Source organism: Perca flavescens, chromosome 2 (assembly GCF_004354835.1).
Source record: "Perca flavescens isolate YP-PL-M2 chromosome 2, PFLA_1.0, whole genome shotgun sequence".
NCBI lineage: Eukaryota > Metazoa > Chordata > Actinopteri > Perciformes > Percidae > Perca > Perca flavescens.
Window position 1 is genome coordinate 6,909,095 of NC_041332.1, and position 24,771 is coordinate 6,933,865.

Sequence of the window (24,771 nt, forward strand, 5' to 3'; positions counted from 1 at the left end):
AGTAATTGCTTTATTTAGTCCTTAGTCTTTTTTTTTTATAAAAATACAACATATCAGACTTTGTCAGGGATAACACAAAGTTTTTTCATCATTGTCCCTGCAGTTGAAACAGTCCACCATCCTTTATAAAGGCGGAGACGGGCATTCAATGTCATATATATATATATATATATATATATATATATATATATATATATATATATATATATATATATATATACATTATGATATACAGATGGTACAGATCATTTTAAATATTTTTTATGTAACAATGTGACAACAATGTTATAGTGGCCCGACTTCAAAACTTCACTTAAAGCTTTTATTTGTCTTTAAAAATTTAAATATAAGAACTAACGGTTTATTGTATTGTTATTTCTTTATCTGTGGTGGAATGTCATATACATATCAGAGGAAAATATTGTACGCTTTACTTCGCTGCATTTATTTACATAAAAAACTATACTGTACTACTAATCTACTCAGTAGTACACAAATTATCTCCACCGAGAGGAACTACAACTTTAACACGCTCTTCTTTGTATTTGTTACTGATAGAAACCAAATAATATAATATTTTTCAAAACTTTGAAAGGAGCCATTCTGCATAATGAGTACTTTTACTTAAGATATTTTAAGTACATTTTGTTGCTAACACTTATACATTTTTTATTGCTGGACTGTTCTTGCTGCTTAGATTTTGCTCATAAACATCATAGACAGTATATAAGAAACATACAGTATTTCTGTCGCACACGACCTTTATTTTGAAAAGCTTGTGGCGTGCGTCATCAGGAATCGACAAAGGTATTTCCTGTTAGCTAGACGAAAGCCGGTAATATTTAAAGGTCGCTTATGTTAATTACATAGCATTAGTGGTGTTATTGAGTTGTATTAAGCACCGGTTTATGTCGTTTGGGTTTTATTTACATACTATTTGTGTTAGCATGACATTGCCGTTCAAACAGGATGCTATTTTTGTCAGCTAACTAAGTTAGCTGGCCTCATTTGTTTACATTAGCTAGTAGATCCAGCTGGTTGGTTTTAGTCAGGGAACACATTTATCTCTGTCGTTTTAACAGGTTCCTTTTTTTCTGCCACATGAGTGGTTAAACCGAAACACATTTATGATGAGAAACTATCAACACATGTGAGTGAAGTATGTTAAATTTGTTGTTTTAGTTAATAACTCTGTCTTCTCCTTGAAAAAGTGTTGAATGTTGATGGTGTTTTGCATTTGTAGGCCATTCGTTTTGGCTAGACTGGCTGGACTAGTCTGACTACTTAACAGAAAGCTCTCATTCAAACTTCAAACTTATATTCAAAATCAATTTTGTATTTTGTTTTGGGGGGCGGGGGGCAAATGGTTCCAACATTTTATACTGCTTTTATCTCTGCTGATTATATTAGTTGATAGCCATTGTTTAAGGAAAGAAGAAAAGCATCATGACAACGGATTGGACTTTTGAATCGTAATGTAGTAATGTAGGGTTCCTGAACAAAATATACCAAGTTTTGAAACTAATCAGTCTAATCAAATAATAAGTAAACAAAAACATGAATCTTACCAGACATATTTTTGTCAATACTAAAAGTAAAATGTCAATAAAAGTATTGTCGTTTAATAATCAGTCCCGAACCTGAAACTTAAAGGCTACTACTCTAAAGGCAGACAGGCGAGTCCGGTAAATCTGGCTGTTTTCATATTGCTGGCTAGAAGAATAACTAGCATCTCTTTTATCTGCAATCAAGGGGGAACACTTCTCATCCCCTGCATGAGACTGTGAGTTCCCTCAGCAGCAGACTTCTGCACCCTCAGTGCAGGAATAAGAGCTACTGCAGGTCCCTCATTCCAGCAGAAGTCAGACTCTTTAACAATAACATGAGCCAACACTTAACACAGCCAATATTGTGCACTATTTATAGTTATTTATTTATTACTCTGAATATCTTATATATATATATATATATATATATATATATATATATATATATATATATATATATATATATCCAAAAGTGGATTTCCCTATTGTGGGATCAATGAAGTCTATCTTATCTTATCTATTATCCATCTCTTATCTTATCTCTCTATCCTTTACACTTAGAAACCCACAATGTTGTTTTGCTCCTTAGATATTTTCTAGAATGACGGCAGTCAAGTAAGAGGGAGGGATGAGAGTCTTTGGACCAGCAGAGCTGGTCGCAGGCCTCTGTCATACAGACGAGCAGAATCCTTTCCCCGTGTGGCAGGATGGCCACGTCAGCCCCTGTTTCAACCAACTCGTCCTCGGAGTCTTGCCTCATGCAGGGATGGCTATTTTCAGTGCCTGCTACATCAGCATGTCAAGGTAAGTCATACCTATCAGCAAAACATAAAACAGAGACTTTACTCTGATATCATTCACACACGTTCAGGCATCTGGTAAGGATGCCCCCTGGACGCCTCCCTAGGGAGGTGTTCCAGGCCCGTCCAGCTGGGAGGAGGCCTCAGGGAAGACCCAGGACTAGATGGAGGGATTATATCTCCATCCCGGTCTGGGAAAAGCCTCGGGATCCCCCAGTCAGAGCTGGCTAATGTGGCTCGGGAAAGGGAAGTTCGGTGGGCCCCTGCTGGAGCTTCTTCCCCTGCGACCCGACCCCGGATAACTGGTTGGAGATGGATGGATGGATGGATCTTTCACACCTTGGTCTGTCCAGACTATTGGTGGGCAAATTGTTCTTTTAAGTTTTAAGTCAGTTCACAAAAGATTTGTTCACCGAATCGTTCAGCGCTTGTTTGAAGCTCTGACTGTAGTACTCCAGTGAACTGAACTGTCTGATCCACCTCACTAGTGAACTGAGAACAGAAAGATTAGTCATGAACTGTTGGCAAACCGAAGACTCCAGACAGTTTATTCAGGAACTACAAAGGTCATTTAGTAAAGGGTAACACCATGCTGTTTGTTAACATCAGTGAAGTGATGGTGAAGTTAACTTTGGGTAAGAGAGTGGGAAATTAAACTTAATAATGGTATCTGTTATTTTATCAGTATTGGCCACAACATTTTTTATTTTAAATATCGTGCATCGGAAGTATTGTCCGTAATAATTATTTCTGCTTTGTAGGTGCGAGCTCCTCCGGTCGTCTCCTCCCTGTGGTTGGACACTCCGGTGGGTGTCGGCTCTGCTGGCGGCGCTGCTCTTCACCGCAGATGTCGTCCTGGCGAGCCTCCTCCAGCGGACGGACTTGTACCTGGACGTCCTAGCTGACGGCAGTGCCACCCTGGCCTGGCTGGTCCACTTCGGTGCCATCACGGTGCTCCAGAGCACAGCGTTCAGGAGAACCAGAGGACCTCCTCTGCTGCTGCTGCTGGTTCTCCTGTCTGTCCCAAACCTGGTCGTCACCTTGACGATTTACTGCGACAATCAGGAATGTTTGAACCTCACAGAACCTCTTGAACTGGCTCGTTTTGTGCTCGCCTCAGCCCGCACGCTCCCCCTTCTGGTTTACATTCTGGCATTTGCATTTCCCTGCATCACTGATGCCAGATACACTCTGTATATCAACGGCGTGGATGGATCCCCGCTTGTCCCAGAGCGCGCCCAGCCGGAAACGGGTGAGATGGTGGCCGAGGACGAGAGCGGTGGCGTCTCTCGGCTCTTCTACCTGTGGTTGGACCCTCTCCTCAGACGGGGGCAGCGAGGCGAGCTGGACAGGCCAGCTGATGTTTACCACCTCCCTCGGAAACTACGGACTACTGTGGTTTGTCGGTACTTCCACCAGTGCTGGGAAGCCTGCCGACGCGGGGTGGCGGTCCGGAGCGGACAGGATCCGTGGCCCAGGCCGGTCAGCCGAAACCTCCTGAGCGGCAGCTGGAGTTACCAGGAGGAACCGCTGGAGCTGGAGGGGGACGTAGGACTGCTCAGGGTGCTGCACAAGGCCTTTGGGTTGCGTTACTTCATCCTCGGTGTGCTGAAGGTGGCGGTCAACATGCTGAGCTTCGCAGGGCCCCTGCTCCTCAGCAGTCTGTTGAACTTCATGGAAGACAGGGAAGCCCCTGTGAGCTGGGGGGCCTGGTGCGCTGTGGGGCTCTTTGCCACCACCCTTCTCTCTTCCTTCTTACAAAACATCTTCGTCTTCGAGGTCTCTAAGGTGGCGCTGTCGGCGCGCGCCGCCCTCGTGTCGGCCATCTACGGCAAAGCCCTGCAGGTCAGCGGCAGCAGCCTGGCCGGCACCACGATGGGAGAGGTGGTGAACCTAATGAGCACGGACACCGACCGCGTGGTCAACTTCTGCAGCAGTTTCCACGAGCTGTGGAGCCTTCCCTTCCGGTTTGTTATCACCCTCTATCTGCTGTACCTGCAGGTGGGCGTGGCTTTCCTCGGAGGGCTGGTCGTGGCCCTGCTGCTGGTGCCTTTCAACAAGTTCCTCGCTAACCGTATCCTTAGCAACAACCAACACATGCTCAGGCACAAGGACAGCCGCGTTAAGGTGAGAAAGTTTTTTTTTGTTTTCTACAAGTCGGGCAGGACAAAAAGTAATAATAGTTGTGGACACGATGGTGGCAGCAATGATAATCATTATAATAATGATTGATCATATTACCATCATATCACCATTGTATTTTCACGTATTACAGAAAAATCTATATCGACATATTTGGATATATGACACATATCGTCGTCGTCAGGTGTACACCTTGCATGTCCAAGGAAATTAAAAAAGGCTAATTTGAAAACATTTCATTGAGCTATTTACCTCAGACGAAATTAGAGCTGGCAAGATTATTCAATTAATCGATGAGTTGTCAACTATTAAATTAAAATTAAAATTGTAATTAAAATGTTTAATTAGAATATTTTCCACTTTCTTTACTCCGCTGTAAAACTGAATATCTTTGAGTTGACAAAACAAGACATTTGAGGACGTCATCTTGGACTTGGGGAAACACTCGTCGACATTTTTCACCATTTTCAGACATTTTATAGACCAAACCACTAATCCATTAATGGAGAAAGTAATCAACAGATTAATTGAAAATGAAAATAATCTTTAGTTGCAGCCTTAAAGCAAATCACCTAATCCCTCTTTAAATATTTGTTAAACCCACAGACAGAGGTAAAGGCTGACCAATACCATTGATTTATGAAAAAAAAATGGATGGAAATATGAAGATACAAGGCTTCTGCAACAGTGATGATATATATATATATATATATATATATATATATATATATATATATATATATATATAAAAGAAATGGAAGTGCATTCATTTAGGATAAAACATTTCTTTATTGCTTTTCTTAATTCAAGCTTAAAATAGTTTTAATATATAGTTAATTGTTAATTTTTAGTAAAATTATCTATATAAAATCTTTAAAGGTGCTCTAAGCGATGTCACGCGTTTTTTAGGCTACAACATTTTTTGTCACATACAGCAAACATCTTCTCACTATCTGCTAGCTGCCTGTCCCCTCAACACAGTGACAATACTTTGAACGTCAACAAGAAGTGACGTCACCCAACATCGCTTAGAGCCCCTTTAAATGTAGTAGTTTGATAGCTGTTGTATTTCATTTCTCCCTTTGTCTCCTGTTGCCTGCCTACTATTGAGTTCAGCAGTATTTACCCGAGAAGAATGTTTAGATTCAGATTGTTCTCTTAAATCTGTGATTTTTCTGTCCCAGTTAATGACGGAGATCCTCTTTGGCATTCGCATCATAAAGTTCTACAACTGGGAGCCTCATTTTACGCAGAAGGTCTCCGAGTGTCGTAAACAAGAGCTGTCCCACCTCAAAGCCCTCAAGTACCTGGACGCCATGTGTGTTTACACCTGGGCTGCTCTGCCCGTGGTCATCTCCATCCTCACCTTCGTCACGTACGTGCTGCTGGGAAACCAGCTGACTGCAGCCAAGGTGGGGAAGCTTCTTATTTTCAGATGCCTAGCGCTAACAATGCATTTAATCAAAGCTCCTCCAATTAAAGGGATGGTTTGGAGTAATTTCACCCTAGGGTCCTTTGCATCATGACCTCGAGCCAACAAAAAAAGCTTTTTTCCTTTGGTCGAACATTGGGCGAGTTAGCGCTATCAGCCGAATGGCTTAGTGCAGGCGCTAATGGAACCAAAAGTGTATCTCGTAAATTACTCCAGTAATAATGCTAGGAATGGTACCAAACTTCTACAGTAGTACAAATAGGTTATGTACTCATAAAACAAGGGATTGGAAAGTTTGTAAGTACACCAGGAGTATATTTTAAAAAAAGCCAACAATATTTGGTGCAAAGGACCTTAGGGTGAAATTACTCCGAACCATCCCTTTCAGGTTATCCATTTAAGATAATCAGGAGTAAATTAGTAATTCTGTATCATATCTAACTGTTCTCCAACTGTCTTCATCATTCTGAAACCAGAACACAACAAATGTTAAGGATTTTCACTCCTTTCACCTAAAAAGAGGCAGAAAAATTGTCTAAAATTATTACTATTTTTAAGTTAGGCTTTTAAGAGGCTCAATTGATTTGCCAGTCCAGTCAAAAAGACTGATGGGAGCCTAAAAGATTCTGCACTTTTGGAAAACATTCGATGAGAAGCCTTTTTGAATGCAGGTTGTAGTATGTGTGATGACTCAGTGGTAAATTACACCCCCCCCCCTGCAGGTGTTCACCACGCTGGCTCTGGTGGGAATGTTGATCATCCCACTCAACTGTTTCCCCTGGGTGCTCAACGGCATCCTGGAGGCCAAAGTGTCTCTGGATCGAATCCAGCGCTTCTTCAAACTGACCAACCAGGATCTGCAGGCGCACTACGCCCTGGGTAGGCTGCCGCTCTGAAGTCTGTGCGTAGGTGTTTTTTGGGGTTAATCAACGACCAAAAAACAGGCCATAGTGTCGTATTTATTTGATCCCATTTTGGTTGGTCTGTTGAAAACAGTCACTGTATAGAAACATAAAACAATTTGTGAAGTTCCACAGCATTTTCAGCTCATTTGATTTACAACTTTATGGATCATCACAACCAGAACTGTTGCATTTACTGTTATTATTTTAAAGGGGTGTAAAGTAAGTAAGTTAGAAACCTCAGCAAATGCACTATTGACCACTGAATCCTGATAAGTTTATTGTACAAAACACTTACATTGACTAGCCTTTCAAAGGTTAATACATGTTATTCTAATTATATATCATTATAAATAAGGGGTGGGGCAAAATATTGATGTGGCATTATATCGTTGTCCTTTTGCTCTGAAAAGATGTTTCCTTGCTCCCAGCGTCGCTAAAAGAGCCGCGTGGGGAGTATAGCCAGAGAAAAAGCTAGTTGAGAGTTGGAGGAATAAAAAAAATAAATAAAAAGATGGAATTGGTTTCAAAGCCAAACGCGACAGCTGCAGTGTGGGAGCACTTGAAGAATGATATTATATTATCGTTTATTGCAATCATTTCTGGGACAATTTATCGTCCAGCAATAAATGATGTTATTGTGACAGGCCAACGCTCAGCACATGAATGAGGGAAGCTTGAACATAAGTTACCTAGCCGAAGAGGAAGAGGTTTTCAACGGGATGGCGGACAGCAGTTTGAGGAAAATAACAGATGCCCCAGCCACGTTTGAGTCCGAAGTCTGGACGCATGGTTGTTTTTTTAACAGTTTGCAGTGAATAAAGAGAGAAAACCTGCACTTAACCTTTTCACGGGCATTTTGTATTGATAGTCAGACCAATATCGTGATTATAGGCTTGTCTAGCAATATATTGATTATCGCAGGATTGCTGCATCGTGATATTATCAGTATCGTATCGGGAGGTACCCTGTGATTCCCACCCCTGTTATAAATAATAATATTTATTTCCATGTCTGTCCTAGTGTCTCCTGAGGACAGTCAGACGTCGATCCTGTTGAGCCAAGGGACATTTTCCTGGCAGGGGCCCGACGGTCCCAACCAGAAGAAAGAGGGAGAAACTAAAACTGGAGCCGCTGAAGGGAGTCTGCTGCTGCACGGTCTCACTCTCCACATCACCAAGGTACAAACCGTCTGTTAACGCATATAAAATATGTGAATTACTTTCCTGCCTTTGTGTTGTCTGCTCGTGGTTCAGTGCCCCAGCAAAACCAGTGCAGAGGAGGGAATTTAAAAGTCTAATTAAAACCACATTTCCTCTAAAAAAAGAAAGAACTAGAAACATAAATGTGGTTAAAAGAGAATCAAAAATACAAATGTGCTCAGACGTTACTGGAACAAAACAATCCCACAACGTATTTATGAAACTTCTTCTTTTCTTTCCCAAAATACTTTTTAAGGAAACTTAATTGAGCTGCAGTTGTTTGTATAAGAACTTTTTTTTTGAACAACTGTCGAATGAAAGCTTGAATCTAAAATTCAGCGGTGTGTCTTTAACATAACTGAAGTGAAATAAAATGATTGGTCACCTGGATAAAATGTAATGCAAGTTTGAATTAAAGATCTATTTTCTTTCCATCTGACAAATGTTCTTAAAGTGCTCATAATAGGTTTACATGGTTTAATTTTCAAAAGAACTCCATATTTTTGTTGTACTGCACATTGCTGCAGCTCCTCTTTTCACCCTGTGTGTTGAGACATCTCACTTCTGTTCCATCTTTGTTGGGAGTCACACATGCTCAGTAGCTAGGTAAGGACTACTAGCCAATCAGAAGCAGAGTATGAGGGCGTGTCCTGACAGTACCTAGGTAAGGACTACTAGCCAATCAGAAGCAGAGTATGAGGGCGTGTCCTGACAGTACCTAGGTAAGGACTACTAGCCAGTCAGAAGCAGAGTATGAGGGCGTGTCCTGACAGTACCTAGGTAAGGACTACTAGCCAGTCAGAAGCAGAGTATGACGGTGTGCCCTGACAGTACCTAGGTAAGGACTACTAGCCAGTCAGAAGCAGAGTATGACAGTGTGCCCTGACAGTACCTAGGTAAGGACTACTAGCCAGTCAGAAGCAGAGTATGAGGGCGTGCCATGCTAGTAGCTAGGCTAGCATTATAACGTGTGTTACAAAGTGACCACGTTGGTCTCTGAAGTAAAGGCTGGACTACAATAGAGCTGTTTGGAGCAGTTGGTGAACAGTGTTTTCTGTTGGAGATGGTAAGTCCCTTTGGGGGGGGACTTTGAGCTTTTTCACTTTGTAAACCTATAACATGCACAAAAAAAAATATATAACACAATAAAGGAAAGGAAAAAAGCCAAAAAGCATAATATGAGCACTTTAACGTTGAATCTTGCCGTCAGCGTGTGGCAGCTTAAGAGCAGTAACGTAAAGTGTCGACGTCTGTCTGGTTTAGGGCTCTCTGGTTGTTGTGGTGGGGAAGGTCGGCTGTGGGAAGAGTTCCCTACTGGCTGCTCTCACTGGAGAACTCAACAGGTACATTTCTCTTCACTACATTCATCCTTTTCCTGTCCAGTAAAAAAACCATGCATTTCCAGATGTGTTGAATGCTCGTCATATCCTGAAAAATGAAGTGTTCCCTTACGTGTTGAGACAATTCTCCTCCTTCTTAAGCCAAATAAAGTCTTTAAAAAGCCTCTCGGATCAGCTGTAAATTGCATCGTCACAAAGCTGAAAACTGCTGTTTTTCTGACACCAGGAAAAGTTGAAAAGTACATTTTTGCTTATAGCTACTTTTACATAAGTCAGGTTTTGAATGCAGGACTTTTTATTGTACTTTTACTTAAAATCATAGCGCGCAAATATTTCATAGCAATGAACGTCCGTTACTCCATTTCCTCTGAAACATCACTTCATTCCAACTACATTCCAATGGACATGGTTACATTGAATGATGATTCAGGTTTGCTTGCGTTGTGGAGTTTCAAGATCATATTTTCTACCAGAGATAGAAAAGGAATTGTAACAGGAGGGTTAGTGTGTGTCATACAACTTTACAAATACATTTTCAAGTATGTCATTTATGTATACATGTTCTTGTATGTATTTTTTCTACACTGACACAAATGTAGTGGGAACTAGACTTTTCTGTCCTTCATAGAAGCTACTTTAATAGATACAAAAAAACAACAACTTTTAGGTCTTCGAACAGTGTTTTGAGTCACAAATGTCACAACACTCTTTGCTGTTGTGCTCAGGTGAGATTGAATAACTGTGCATAAGAACATCTGAGATTCACCATTCATCTTCGTACTGTCTTGTGCAGGCTGAGTGGAGTGGTGTATGTCGCAGGCAGAGAGGCCGGCTTCGGTCTGGCGTCTCAGGAGCCGTGGATCCAGCATGCATCAGTACGGGACAACATCCTGTTTGGCAAAGACTACGATCCCGTCTTCTACCAGGCTGTGATACAGGCCTGCGCTCTCTCAGACGACCTCAACGTACGATTACTTTACCCTTTATGTCTTTTCTTGATTGTGTATTACTCAAGGGCACAGCACAAAATTCTGGGCCCTGTAGAAAGGCATTTTCTATGGGCCCCTCCCACGCATCCACAGCTATTCATTCTAGCATGAAGGCCCTGGTTACTCAGTCCCCACCCCCCGCCCCAGTCTGACACCCCTGGTATTACTACCTACAGTGTCTTATTGATTTTTTGGGTTTTTCACAATGTAGTCTGGTTTAACGGAATAACATTTCCAGGATAAAGCCGGGTCAGACTTTGTCCCCCACCTTCCGCAGTCTGTGTGTTGCCATTCTCAAAATCCCTTCGCTACGGGAAACAACTAAAAACTATCGAGCTAGCAAGCTAAATGCTGAAAATGGCAAGTTTTAAAGAAGATTTGGTACGTGCATCAAGGCAGGCCTGATTGGTTCTTTCGGGAAAGATTGTAAAGATTTACAAAGAATATGTTTAGGGCATTTCCTCTCTAACTGGGACGTTTTGGGACCGATTGGTGGGATTGCTGTGGACGTAATAATGTTTAACCATGTATCCAGCTAATTTAAATAGCTCACGTTACTGTATTGTGTCAAGAGTTTACGTAATTAAATATTGTATGTGGCCACCAAAACAAGCTCCTTCCCGAGACCTTTCTCTTCGCTGCGTCCGGAGCTTAGCGCAGCCCAAGAGGATTGTGATTGGTTTAAAGAAATTCAAACAACCCAGAGCTTTTCTTTCTGCCATCCCAGAATGTGTCTGTGGTGTAGCCAGACCTCACTCTACAGCGCTGTGGAGAAAGGTCTGGCAATGTGAGACTAATCACAATGAGACAAATTTTGCCCATGAGTGGTCGTCCCTGAAGATGGCGACAGTCCTTTGGTCGATTCAACACTTTGATCCAGAGTGAGACCCCTTTAGCAACCTCTGGACAGACATTATGAAGTTTGGATGTTCATGAACCCACAGATTTGACCACCTGATTGAAATTTCCCTTTATTAAGCAATTGAATCCATAACATACACATGCATTGACCCCCAGAGGTGGAATTTGTATCAGTTTGGACATTCATTGAGCCTTCCTCATAAGCTAATGTCAGGCCAAAGCAAATAGATTAGCCTGATAAATTTGAGCTTTTCAACTGTACACAGTTAGAGAATAGTGTTTTTTATATACAGTGCATGTGATCATTCAACATTTATAATTTATCTTGTTCTATAATGTGTCTTCAGGTTTTGCCAAATGGTGACAAGACGGAAGTGGGAGAGAACGGAGTGACCCTGAGCGGAGGACAGAAGGCTCGACTAGTCCTCGCCAGAGCTGTTTACATGGTCAGTCCTCTGCACACACCGGCCGTATGCTTTCAGCTCAGAGAGACATGCAAACATGTGTTCGTCTGCAGACAACAAGGATAAAAGCACTTCAGAATGTGATTAGGGGCTGCAACTAAAGATTATTTTCATCGTCGATTAATCTGTTGATTATTTTCTGTCTATAAAATGGTGAAAACTGTCAATCAGTGTTTCCCAAAAAGCCCAAGAGGACATCCTCAAATCTCTTGTTTTGTCCACAACTCAAAGATATTCAGTTTATTGTCACAGAGGAGAGAAGAAACTAGAACATATTTAGATTTAAGAAGCTGGAAACAGAATTTAAAATTTGAATTTACAAACCCCAATTCCAATGAAGTTGGGACGTTGTGTTAAACGTAAATAGAGTACAGAATACAATTATTTGCAAATAGTTAACAACTAATCGATTAATTGATTAATCTTTCCAGCTCTAAGTTCGTCTGAGGTAAATAGCTCAACGAAATGTGTTCAAATTAGCCTTTTTTAATTTCCTAAAAATTTAAAAAAAAGGCTTACACCCGACATAAAATGACTCAAACCAATTAACCGATTATCAAAAATAGTTAGCGATTAATTCAATAGTTTACAACTAATCGATTAATCTTTGTTGCTCTAAATGTGATATTAATATGAATTGATTTTTGTTGCATGGATTGATTTTTTTTTTTTTTTTTTTTTTTTTAAATGTTAAAAACAGATGCACATGGACTAATACAGATGTTTTAGATTTGATTAGATCCATCTTTTATTAGAAGAAGTTAAGTTGGTGGTTTGAGGGGCCTGTCCGTTAATCCCTATCTTAGCTATACTGTCTACATGTATGACACTACGTCTTGTCACTGAATGAAACCATTACTGTTATGTAAAACATATAATAATAATAATAATAATAATAATAATAATAATAATAATAATGGTGATTATGGTGATTATTATTTTTTTCCATAGTCAAGCAGCACTAGTTCAAGCTTAAATAAAATCAGGTAGGGCGCCTGGGTAGCTCACCTTGTAGAACACGCGCCCACAAATAGAGGTAGATGCAGCAGCCGCGGGTTCGACTCCGACCTGCGGCCCTTTGCTGCATGTTGTTCCCCCACCCATCTCTCCCCCTTCGTGTCTTTAGATGTCCTATACAAACAAAGGCCTAAAATGCCCAAAAAATAATCTTAAAAAAAATCAAATCAAATCAGGAAAAGCTCTCCGATTAAACTTAAGGGAGATCACAGACTCATCGGACCTGATATCCTTATGCCTGATAGTTTACAACAATCAAACCAGAAGAACATAGTACAATCAGCAGGTGTATCGTACGACGCTCTCTCCTTATTTTTTTGCAGGACAAAGACATCTACCTCCTCGATGATCCACTGGCAGCGGTTGACACCGACGTGGCCGAACACCTCATGAAGAGTTGCATTATGGAGCTCCTCAGGGGGAAGACCAGAATCCTTTGCACACACCGCATAGAGTTTGTCGACAAGGCCGACATGGTTGTCCTCATGGACAATGGCACCATCGTCAAAACAGGTAGAAACTCAAATCTGGATCTGACGGGTGGAAATGTCACATGTGGTTGTTTCATTAGGTGCTTTCATGATGTTGGTTTTATTTTTCACTTTGGTTTATTTTGAACATGTTAAAAAATGAGTAGGAAGAAGAAAAAAAACAACATTTCTGGTCCAACCCCCTTTTTCAACTTTTCTACTTTAGTTAACACATTAAACTAAATATGGCCCTGATACAGGCTCTATCTGACCTCCTTGAACATGTCTTTACATAATTAAAACATGTCAATGTCAAATGCTTTCAATAAATTAATTGGAGAAAAAAAGAAAAGAAAAAAAGTATATAAGATATTAAAGTCATTTAAAAATTAAATCGCGAACAGGGGTGAATCGAGACCGCGATTGTGTAACGATTTATCGTACAGGCCTATCATTTTGTGTTAACTTGTTTAATTTAAAGGCTTTAAAAACAATACAATATTATTTTTTCCTTGATTCTGAGACATAGTAAGAGAGTATAACAATTATAAACCAGTGTGTCACCAGTAAGCCAAGAAAGTTGTTATACAAAGGCAGAAAAACTGCAGGAATTGTTCATGCTTTGCAAATAATAACTTTATATCCTGATTTTTATTTTTTATTTTTGTATTTAGCTTACTTCATTCTACAGCATGTCTGCTGTAATCAGGAGCTTTTATAAGCTCTCTAATTTCTCTTGACGCTTCAAACTAAACATTGAAAAAATACATGGAAGAGGAAATGGGAAATGTGCTCTTACAGTTGAAACATGCTTTGTTGTTGAACCTATAAATGCTGACTGGATGTCTACAACTTTAATTTTTATTTTCTGAATCAAAGGAGACTCTGCTAACAAGGCACTATAATTTTGGAGCCCTTTATTTATTCCACCTGTCCTGTTCCTTTGCTGTTGAACAGGCACACCAGCAGAAATCCTTCCTTTGGTCGAGGCTGTGCCGAAGAAACGGAAGAATGACCACAACATGAAAGAGAAAGGTTTGTTCACCTCGGGTTAAAACTGCTGGGCTGAAAAAAAAGAGGGATGTACCAGTGCGGCTTTTGATTTCAACCACTTTGGTCCAGACTGAAATATCTCAACAGCTGATGGATGGATTTTTTTTCTTTTATGCCTCCACGTTGGCGATAGCCATGCCCGGAGGCATTATGTTTTCGGGTACTGTGACTGAAATTGGGTTACCACTTAATGCCAACTGATGATGTTTTTTAATGAACTTTTACACATGCTCTAAACAGCTGGCTCAGAAAACCTGGGTAAATTCTCCAGAGCAGTGTTTTTAGTCTGGTATTGCTGTAGAAAAATCTGATTATTTCCACGTCCCTTCTTGGTTTTAACCAGATGGTGTGGAGCAGGAGGAGGAGGAGCCGGGTTTATCTCCTGATCTGTGTGTGGATGATGACCCCAACCTGTCGGGGGCGGAGCAGAAGCAGATGGGCGGGCTGGCGTGGAAAGTTTACCAAACCTACTGGGTTGCTTGCGGCGGAGTGCTGGCCGCCTCCATCCTGATGTCTCTGCTCCTCATGCAAGGTTTGGACCGACCGCTCGGCCTTTCAGGGCGATCTGTGCACAGTGATGTCACTCAGCAGATGCTCACGGCATTTGAATAGAAATGTCAAGTTTATTTAATGCATTCGTTCATTTATTTATGTCCATAAGGTTGGTCTTAAAGGACTAAGTCGATCCAACTAATGAGCAATCAAACACAAAACAAAGTAATGCAACACTTTTAGGTAAATAATGTTAATGTAAACTTAACTCGCATTAATCTCCTTAGACTATCTTTGGCATTGTTGCAGCTTTGAGTGGCTTTAAGGGCTGCGTGGCCTGCGTGGCGTGAGCGTGGCGCTTTTGTTGCGTGGCGGCTGCGTGGCGTTTTCTATGACACCAGAAACATGTTTGATGCGGTGCTGCTGCTCAAGCAGTAGTATACTTCATGTTAAACATAAATATATACTGATTTGATTACAGCAAAGACGACGTCTGCAGTATTGACGGCAAAATAGGCTACAGAATATTTTGTTCTGTATTGACAGGTGCAATATTTGAAAATGAATACTTATTTATTTTTTTTAATTACATTTATATCTGCATTTATGTCAAAACCTAGAGACTTTCAAACATCAACATGTCATTTATTAATATGTATTTGTGTCAAAATGACATATAAACATCTTTTCCTATTCTATTTTGCCTGGAAACGCTTCCAACACGCTTGCGTGTTGAGTAAAAAAATAGGCGTCGGTCCTATTTCTAGCATGCACATGTTTTCGGCGCGGCTCGAGCTGCGCCTGAGACGTGCATGTCACGCAGGCGGTGTGTAAGCTCTAACCTGTTACCATGGGAACTGAAATAAAAACGGACACGCCACGCAGCCAGTGTGCAGGAGCCCTAAGATGTTAGTTTTGTCAGACTTCATTGTATATTTTATTTAAAAAAAGCAGAAATATGGGCGCCTGGGTAGCTCACCTGGTAGAGCGCGTGCCCATATGTAGAGGTTTACTCCTCGACGCTGCAGCCGTGGGTTCAACTCCGACTTGCGGCCATTTGCTGCTGCATGCCATTCCCCCTTTCTCTCCCCTTTCATGTCTTCATCTGTCCTATAAAAATAAAGACCTAAAATTCCCAAAAAATAATCTTAAAAAAAACCCCCACAGAAATATTAACTTTTTTTCCTGTTTTAAATCCAAATTTTTAACCACAAACTGCTGTTGTGTTTGTGTGTGTGTGTGTGATTCAGCCTCTAAGAACGTTTCGGACTGGTGGCTGTCTCACTGGATCTCCGAGCTGAAAAACAACGGTTCCACAACAACAAATGTTTCTTCCTCCGCTGCCTTCAGCTCACCTCACCTGCTTCTCTTCTCACCTGGAGGGCTAATGTGAGTTCTCCAATCACTGAGATTTTTTTAACTGAATGAGAACAAATTAGGATCGGTGTAGAAGACGGTCAAGTTGACAATGCAACATCTTCACAATATAACTTGTTGGAAAGAATGAATGAATGAATTTCATTGATGTTTTTCTTTTTTCCTTCAATAATACCTATTTAAACAGAGATTAAAGAAAAAAAAAAACGTAAAATTCAGACACCAAATAGTGTTGGCCCCAAACGTCCACACTTAAATCTTTAAAAAACATTCCCATCTACCCACCCAGGTCTCCTCTGTCCTCACTGCAAACGTTCACTCCAAGCAACATGAGTTCCGATGTCAAGTTTTACCTGACGGTGTACGCCTCCATTGCCACGGCCAACACCGTCTTCACCGCCCTCCGGGCCTTCCTGTTTGCCTACGGAGCCATCTGCGCCGCCACAGCCATCCACAACAGACTTCTGGACCGGGTCCTAAAGGTGCGTCATTTTGACCTTTGAGCCTCCGAGCAACTGTCGGTGCTCCCCCGAGCTGAGCCAGTCAGCGGGCGACTAGGGCTGCACGATATGAGGAAAATATCTAATGGAGATTGATCTGACTGATATTGTGATTGCGATATGATTCACGATATTGGAGGGAACGATCATTTTTGTATCGTTATTCTCATTTTCATTAAACAATATTAAAATGAAAAGGATTATAGTGGGATTATTGCGAAAAAAATTGCGATTAGGGCGCCCAGATAGCTCAGTTGGTAGATCGGGCGCCCATATATGGAGGTTTACTCCTCGACGCAGCGGCCCGGGTTCGACTCCGGCCTGCGGCCCTTTGTTGCATGTCGTCCCCCCCCCTCTCTCTTTTCATGTCTTCAGCTGTCCTGTCAAATAAAGGCCTAAAATGCCCCAAAAATAATAAAAAAAAGAAATTGCGATTAATTAATTGTACATCCCTATGTACATAACTATGACTAAACATAAACCTAAGATATTATTTTTTAATCTTTAACTTCCTTGGTTCATTTAAATGTTAAATAATCTTACCTTCCTGTTTGCATCCTCCCCTCAGGCCACAGTGTGCTTCTTCGACACCACCCCGATGGGTCGCATTCTCAACCGTTTTTCTTCGGACCTGTACACTGTGGACGACAGTCTGCCGTTCATCCTGAACATCCTGCTGGCCAACGTTTTCGGTCTGCTGGGCATGCTGGTGGTGATAAGCTACGGCCTCCCTTGGGTCCTCGTGCTTCTTTTGCCCCTGGCTCTTGTCTACCACCGCACGCAGCACTTCTACCGACACACCTCCCGGGAGCTGAAGCGCCTGTGCAGCATCACTCTGTCGCCCGTCTACTCGCACTTCTCTGAGACGCTGACTGGGCTGGGAACCATCCGGTCCAGCGGCAGCACTGCCAGGTGACAGACAGGAGGACAGACCATTTTAGAGCCTCAGATACTTTAATCAGGTTGTTCAGACACAAACCAAAATCAACATTTGAGATTAAGAATGCATTTGCATCTCAAAAAAACATTGCTGTGGTTTTGTTCTAAGTGGGTGGAATACCAGCAGATCTCACACATCCCACACATCGCATAATGCTATATTCAGAAAGAGGCATCATTCGGAATATCTAAACGACATATGTTGTTTACGTGACCTGTATCAAATTTGGAAATTATGAAAAGATAAGTGTGCATGCAAACATACTTATTGTGTCTTTAAAATTGTCACTTTTAGCACAGTCACTGACTTAAAGACTCATTTTGTTGTTCCAGGTTTGAGGAGGAGATCGCCAAGCGTCTGGAGCAGAACCAACGCTGCCTGTTCCTTAGCAATGCCACCACGCAGTGGCTGAGCATCCGCCTGCAAATGATTGGTGTTGCTGTGGTGACCGGCCTTGGGGTGATCGCTGTTGTCCAGCACCAGTATGATTCTGTCGATCCAGGTGAGTCCGCAGCTGAGTTCGGTGGCCATGCACCAGTAATAGGAGATGGGTCAGTTTTACATAATGTGTGTTGCTGGCTGCAGGTCTGGTGGGTCTGTCCCTGTCCTATGCCCTGTCCATCACAAACCTCCTGTGTGGCCTCATATTCAGCTTCACCCAGACTGAGATGCAGCTGGTGAGTGTGGAGAGGACTGAGGAGTACTCCACCGGCCTTCCCACCGAGCCACAGCACCAGAACACACAGGTCAGACCGACTGCTGCACTGCCACAAACTCACACTGATAATCAGTAAATAAAGAGGGGTGTTAAAGGAGCTCAGTCTAGTACTATAAGCTTTCTGAGATGGTTAACCCAGCAGTAGTCACGCATTACCAGACCATCCTCCACAGCGCTGCAGAGGAATGTCTGGCTAGTCCACACAGCATTCTGGGATGGGAGAGTAACGTGCTCTGGTTTATTTGCATTTCTTTAGACCAATCACAATCGTCTTGGGCGGTGCTAAGCACTGCACAGAGCCCCGCTGCCTCTGCAAAATAGCCTCGGGAAGGAACTTGTTTTGGTGGAACATGTGTGCGTTCAAAAGTAGTTTTAGTCGTGCATCAAAAAACTCAGATTGGACAGATAGTCTAGCTAGCTGTCTGGATTTACCCTGCAGAGCTCTGAGGAGCAGTTAAAGGACAAATCCATCGCAAAATGAACCTAGAGGTTAATAACACATGTGTACAGAGTCGACCGTTCTCTGGGATTATGTTTTCATGCTAATCGAATGTGACCAGTTTTAGCCCAAACCGCTAATTAGCTAGTCATCGGGGCATGGATAAATTAAAAAGAAATCTCTATTTCTACACCACTAACAAGGCTCAAAATAGCACCACACTTCCACGGTAGCATTATGAGGGTCCCTACATGTAAACTGAAGCATTGAGAAGTTGTACAGACAGTTTATTAAAAAAGATAGTTTATAAAGACAGTACCGTTCACGTATACGGGCGCCATCTTGGGAAAACAGTCACGACCAGTTGAACGACCAACACCGTGCTTGAGCAATGTTACTGGTTACTGGTTACACGCCGTTCGTTGTTCGACTGGTCATGACTGTTTTCCCAAGATGGCGCCCACCATGTAGGGACCGTCATTATGCTACCGTGGAAGTGTGGTGCTATTTTGAGCCTTGTTAGTGGTATAGAAATAGCGATTTATTTTGACTTAATTCATGCCCCGACAACTAGCTTTATAAGCTAATTAGCGGTTTACGCTAAAACTGGTCACATCTGATTAGCATGAAAACATAACCCAGAGAACGGTCGATTTTGTACACCTTATTAACCCCTTGGTTCATTTTGTGCCGGATTTGTCCTTTAACCATAGTCCTCATAAAATCCACTAGAGTCTAATATTCCAACACAAAGAAAGCGTAAGCTAGGAAAAACGTACATTACCATCATTCATTTTGAAATTTGATGGCCTGTGCAACCAAAGAATTTCTTGGATCTGTTTAGACTCTCATTCATCTAATAAAATGGCAAAAGAGTTAAGTTAATTTCCCAGTATCTTTTAACAATGTTTGAGGGTGAATTTTCCCAAAATATGTATTCACTGTATATGTAATAAAGTGCCTCTTGTAACTTGTTATTCCTTCACTTTTTTTCACTTTGCCTTCTCTGTTTCATCATCAGCTGTCCCCGGCGTGGCCCGAGCAGGGCCGGTTGGAGTTCCGCGGCGTGGTTTTGGTCTACAGGGACGGTCTTCCTAACGCCCTGGACGGGGTGAGCTTGGTAGTGCGACCCGGGGAGAAGGTGGGCATTGTGGGACGCACGGGCTCCGGAAAGTCCACCCTGTTCCTGGCTCTGTTCCGTTTGGTGGAGCTGAACCAGGGTCAGATTCTCCTGGACGGGCTGGACATCAGCTCCGTGGGCCTGTCTCAGCTCAGGTGAGCCTGAAGTGGCCGTGGGTTTGGAGCGTTAACTAACAAGGAGCAATCAACACAGTTTGAGAGATGAAGGGTATTCGCTGCTCCAATGATACATATTCTGATTAGGGCTGCACGATATGAGGAAAATATGCGATAACGTTGTTGAATAATGCGACAGCAACATTATTTTCAGTACGTAAACTCATTTCTGCTGCTGTCAGTATTCCTCTAAAATTTGGAAAATTGCGTGTTGAATTTAAAAAAGAAATTCATTGTATTGAACGAAAATAACATTGAATTAAACATAAAAAACACCATTAAGAAAAGAATGACAGTTAAAGTAGTCTTCTACTGATACTCTCTTTTAACTAATAAAAAAAAAATCTCTGGTTGTCTTTCGCGATATGTCGCAGCCTTTCGCGATGTGTTTATTGTGCAAGTTGATAACGCGATAACAATTAAAAAAAGATGTATTGTGCAGCCCTAATTCTGATTGTAATATTGTGTTGTTATTTTCATGAGGGGGTTGGCTTTTCTGTGTTCCATCCAAAGATTTATTACATTTTTATTTTTAGTTCAGTAAACTGGAAAGTGACTTGAAGTCTAAACTTCTCTTGAAAATACTGTACAGTTTCTTTGTGTTGTTTTTCCAGTGAGAACTCAACCCAGACTTTGGGCTCTTCTCATTTCTATATTTTGCTCATCTCCTCTCTCCTCCGTCCTCCTGCCTGCGAACCGGAAATCGGCCTCCGGCGCGCCTACTTGAAGGATGTCTTAACTCTAAAATGAATCTCGAGGAGAGAGGAGGCGTACCAGAGGGGCTATGAGCGAGGATGCACGGGTGTTTCCTTTTACGGAAGTCCTTTCGGGACCAGTGACGTTTAAAAGAGGCGTGACACACAGCTGGAATATACAAACTGCGCCACACCTTGCATTAAAATGACGGCTCCGAAGCACATAGATGTCTCTGTTCTCTCTCGCTCCTCTCTCCTTGTGTCTCTTCCTCGCCGCCTCCGCTCGCATCTCAGATGAGAGGGAATAAGACGAGGAGAAAAGTGAGGAAAGGAATCGGGGATGTACAAACTGAGAAAAATGAGAAGCGGGGACACTGCTTGTTTTCAGTTTCACATGTATTAAAACGAGACTCATATGTTTCCCCATAACAATTAATCCTTTTCATACATTATCTAAAGTTTAATTCACACTTTGATGATGCTGTACAGTGTGATAAAAGCATTCAGTGACCGGTCAAAGTTGACACTTTTGTGCGTGTTGGGGTGGCGCCCTCTGCAGGTCCAGGTTGGCCATTATTCCTCAGGACCCCTTCCTGTTCAGCGGGACCGTCAGGGAGAATCTGGACCCATGTGGGCGACACTCAGACCAGCAGCTGCTGGACGTCGTGGACCAGTGCCACCTCAGCTCTGTGGTCGACCGGATGGGTGAGAGCCTCGAGATTTAGGGGGTGAAAACATATAATGAGGAAGAGGAATCAATGAAGTGATGTGATGAGATGGGATGACAGGGAATTGAGGATGAGCCGTGCGATGCTTATTGAGACAAGGTGTGACTCACAGTCCTTTTGTTTCAAAAAGTTCACTCCACCCTTCATCATTCCTGTCTGGTAACATGATCAGTGAGAAGGGTACACCCAGGACAGGTAGCCAGTCCATAACAGCTGTTACATAAAGTCACGTTATAGGACCCAATCTACTTATTGTCCTTGTCTTTGTCTTTTCATCTTCCTCCTCCTCTGTTACGTTTTCTTATTTAGCTTGGACAGAAAAGAGGAGGACGGAGTAGAGGAGGAGCTCTAGAAATGGGATGGGGTTTAATTTGGATGCAGGAAAAATGGCCACTTTACTCTCTCTGCACTATTAAGATTTGAACATTAAAAAAAAGCACAACCTGGTGCGGCTTAAAGTGTGCTGCCTCTGCAGCTGATGTCGTGTTAAATATTCTGTGATGTATCAGCATAAATGAGAGATGGTTGAGATGATGGTGTCAGATTCAGGCGACCTTGCTAATACCTATGTTTGTGTGTGTGTGTGTGTGTGTGCGTGGTGTGTGTGGTGTCTGGTGCATGTGCGTGTATCTCAGGTGGTCTGGATGCTGAGGTCGGGGAGAGGGGAAGATCCTTCTCAGTGGGACAGAGACAGCTGCTGTGTCTGGCCAGAGCTCTGCTGACCCAGGCCAAGGTGAGAGACCTCACCTGTATTATTACACCGAAACTTACCACACAGAGCAGCTGTTTACATTGTACCCAGGATGACGCAGCTCATCATATTATCATTGGTTTGTTTTATTTGTTTTTCTTTTAAACATGTGATGATGTTTTTTTTTTTTTATACCCTTGGTTTTTCCAACCATTAAAAGGCTTAGGCGCAGCACCCAAGGCCTTTTTGGCACCAGCTAAGCCAAATGAATGTACTTTGTAAAATTGGTGTGTTCCCCGGTGACTTCTTGAGCAAGTTTTTACTTTAAACTTCTTGAGTGTTATTTATGTATTATCAGCTCTAGTTTTTTCAGCATTTTAGACACAGATGTGGCACAAATAATGGTAAAATTGCATTTTGTTTTTTTTTATTGATAATGTAACAATTATTTTAGGGAGGACCCCTAAACCCCTCGCCAAATATGTCCACCCAAGTCTAAGTCAAACCTAGAGAAAACACTGTATACCTAAGTTAAAGTTGTAATTTTTGAAGATTTCACGATGTGCAGTATCTGTTCACAGTGCAACCAAACAAACCAGTCTTCCATCACGCCTTGAGCAGTTGGCATCAGGATGTCACGCTGCTTTTTCTCTTTACTGTGATTAACAGTTTCCCTCCTGTTTTTCTAAGAAAAAAAATGCAAAATACACAAAAAGCGATGTATCATTCAACACTCACTTGCGATGACTTGTTAGTATTTCCATTTTATGGTGTCTACACTCGGCATGGGAAGGTTACCGGTTTCAAGGTATTTGAAAAAGTCGAAGAAAAGTTGTCTGTTATACCGTTCCTAAGGTATGAGCTGTTTTCTATGAGTGGTCAAGGAGAGAAAGTGCAGTTTAGTAATCCCTCTCCCTGCCAGTGTACAGTGTGTTTAAAATAAAATGCATTGTGTTCAATGAAAAAAAAGCTGTTTTTTTTACACAGACATTTAAAAAAAACAACAAAAAAAACATTTTAAAGCTGTAATTGCAATACCGTGAAACCAGGGTTTTTTCCTGAAGGTTATCATACTGTCAGAATCTTATACCGGCCCATGCCTAGTCTTTTTTCATTGTACAGCAGCATGAGACGCTAAAAGTTTAGCAACATTGGTGGACACAATAAAAACTGCACACAATGCAATTCAGTTCACTAATCCCATCCATGTGCATCATCCTTGTATTCATTTTAATATAATGACAATAACAAAGTGTTTTGTCCGCCTACCTCTTCCCATCGTTTCCAGTTATTCCTGGACTGATGTTAGCCTGTGTTTCTAATGAAATCTCAGCATTGGAACTTAAGAGGCTGGTCTCCCCTCATGTAGGTCCTTTGCATTGATGAAGCCACAGCCAGCGTGGACCAGAAGACGGACAAACTGCTGCAACAGACCATCAGAGAGACGTTTCAGGACATGACCGTCCTCACGATTGCACACAGGTGAAAGCTTTTCTGATTTAAAATCATGTTGATTTTTCAAGACTATGTATTATTACATTCAACCATGGACCCGATGTTACAGAATTAGGTAAAAAGCTTAATTTAAACTCTGGGCTCATTCTTTACATGGAAATGTGGGAAAATATCTTTTTTTTTTTGGTCTGTGTCTGTTTTTGTCTCCAGGATCAACACCATCACGGACTGTGACAGGGTGCTGGTGATGCATGCTGGGAAGGTGGTGGAGTTTGACACCCCGGCTGCTCTCTGTCAAACTGACCACTCCATCTTCCAAAGGCTGGTCGGTCAGAGAGGAGAATGAGATGACTTAAAAGACACTGGAAGGAAGGAAATAAAGATTTGTTTTTTTTAAATATTTTTTTTTAGAAATCGCTGCCTATTTTTCAGCACCGTCCCCCTTCATACACTTTCACGACTTTCACAGCACACACTGTTGGAGCAGAGGAGCGGGGAATGCCTTGCGCCAGGGTTCTGTTTGGACCGGGATGTGATGATATGGATTTGCAGATAATTTTCTTATTTTGTGCTGACATTTAGTTTCTTTTTAATTGATAATTTCAATGTTTACATAGCATTATTTTAAATTGTCCATAAGATCTATCTATTATCTGTTCCTGCTTTTCCTATTCAGTCGCGGGTAAGGGCTGGAGCCGATCCCAGCTGACATGGAAAACTTGTTTATGTATACATTATGGAGGAGAAAAAATTACAGACTATATAATAGTGGAGCGGCTAAGTGATATAATAAAATAATAATGGCATGATCAGTCTCCATGGTTCACTTGACAAGAAAATTGTCCGAGCCACTTGAAATTTCAAGATGAAGGCCATTTTTCAAGATGGCCACCACATTAGTGGTTAATGAGCGGTCAGTTAGGCTTAAGAAATCATTTAGTTGGTGATACAAGCATGAAAATTGGCATGAGCTGTCTCAAAGGGTCATTTGACAAGAAACCGCCCACAGCAACATAAAATTTCAAGATGGCGGCAATTTTTCAGGATTACTGCCGCCCACCATGTGGATCTTTAAATGATACATTTTCTCATAGAAATGTATTGGGTTCCTCAAAAGACTCTGTCAAGAGAGGTAGTTTGACTGTGTTTTGTCTGACTCCTCACCCATGACCTGTCCAGTTTGGTAAAGCCTGTCAGGAGTTGCCTCCCACCGGCATAGCT

General features: G+C 41.9%; 1 protein-coding gene across 4 annotated transcripts; it reads left to right on the plus strand.

Annotated features, from left to right (window-relative positions):
- The first annotated feature begins 765 nt into the window (after positions 1 to 765).
- Positions 766 to 24,356, plus strand: abcc10 (ATP-binding cassette, sub-family C (CFTR/MRP), member 10). Of its 4 annotated transcripts, XM_028568132.1 has the most exons (23): positions 810 to 848; positions 1,083 to 1,150; positions 2,137 to 2,351; positions 3,109 to 4,474; positions 5,674 to 5,901; positions 6,644 to 6,800; positions 7,847 to 8,004; positions 9,289 to 9,368; positions 10,159 to 10,330; positions 11,563 to 11,661; positions 13,020 to 13,209; positions 14,124 to 14,201; positions 14,563 to 14,751; positions 15,962 to 16,100; positions 16,378 to 16,570; positions 17,157 to 17,500; positions 17,861 to 18,030; positions 18,114 to 18,274; positions 19,707 to 19,960; positions 21,236 to 21,381; positions 22,040 to 22,137; positions 23,465 to 23,577; positions 23,761 to 24,356. In XM_028568132.1, the coding sequence occupies exons 3-23, from the start codon at positions 2,176 to 2,178 to the stop codon at positions 23,894 to 23,896; spliced, it is 4,647 nt and encodes a 1,548-aa protein (XP_028423933.1). In that variant the 5' UTR covers positions 810 to 848; positions 1,083 to 1,150; positions 2,137 to 2,175; the 3' UTR covers positions 23,897 to 24,356. The 4 variants fall into 4 exon arrangements, with proteins under 4 accessions (XP_028423941.1, XP_028423933.1, XP_028423924.1 ...); XM_028568140.1 differs by lacking the exons at positions 810 to 848; positions 1,083 to 1,150 and adding an exon at positions 766 to 807; XM_028568123.1 differs by having other exon boundaries at positions 816 to 1,159.
- The last annotated feature ends 415 nt before the right edge of the window (positions 24,357 to 24,771 follow it).

Coding starts and splice junctions, on each gene's coding strand:
- abcc10 (XM_028568140.1), top strand. CDS start 2,176: ATGAGAGTCTTTGGACCAGCAGAGCTGGTCGCAGGCCTCTGTCATACA. Junction 5,902..6,643: donor ACCAGCTGACTGCAGCCAAG/GTGGGGAAGCTT, acceptor CCCCCCCTGCAG/GTGTTCACCACGCTGGCTCT. Junction 8,005..9,288: donor TCACTCTCCACATCACCAAG/GTACAAACCGTC, acceptor TGTCTGGTTTAG/GGCTCTCTGGTTGTTGTGGT.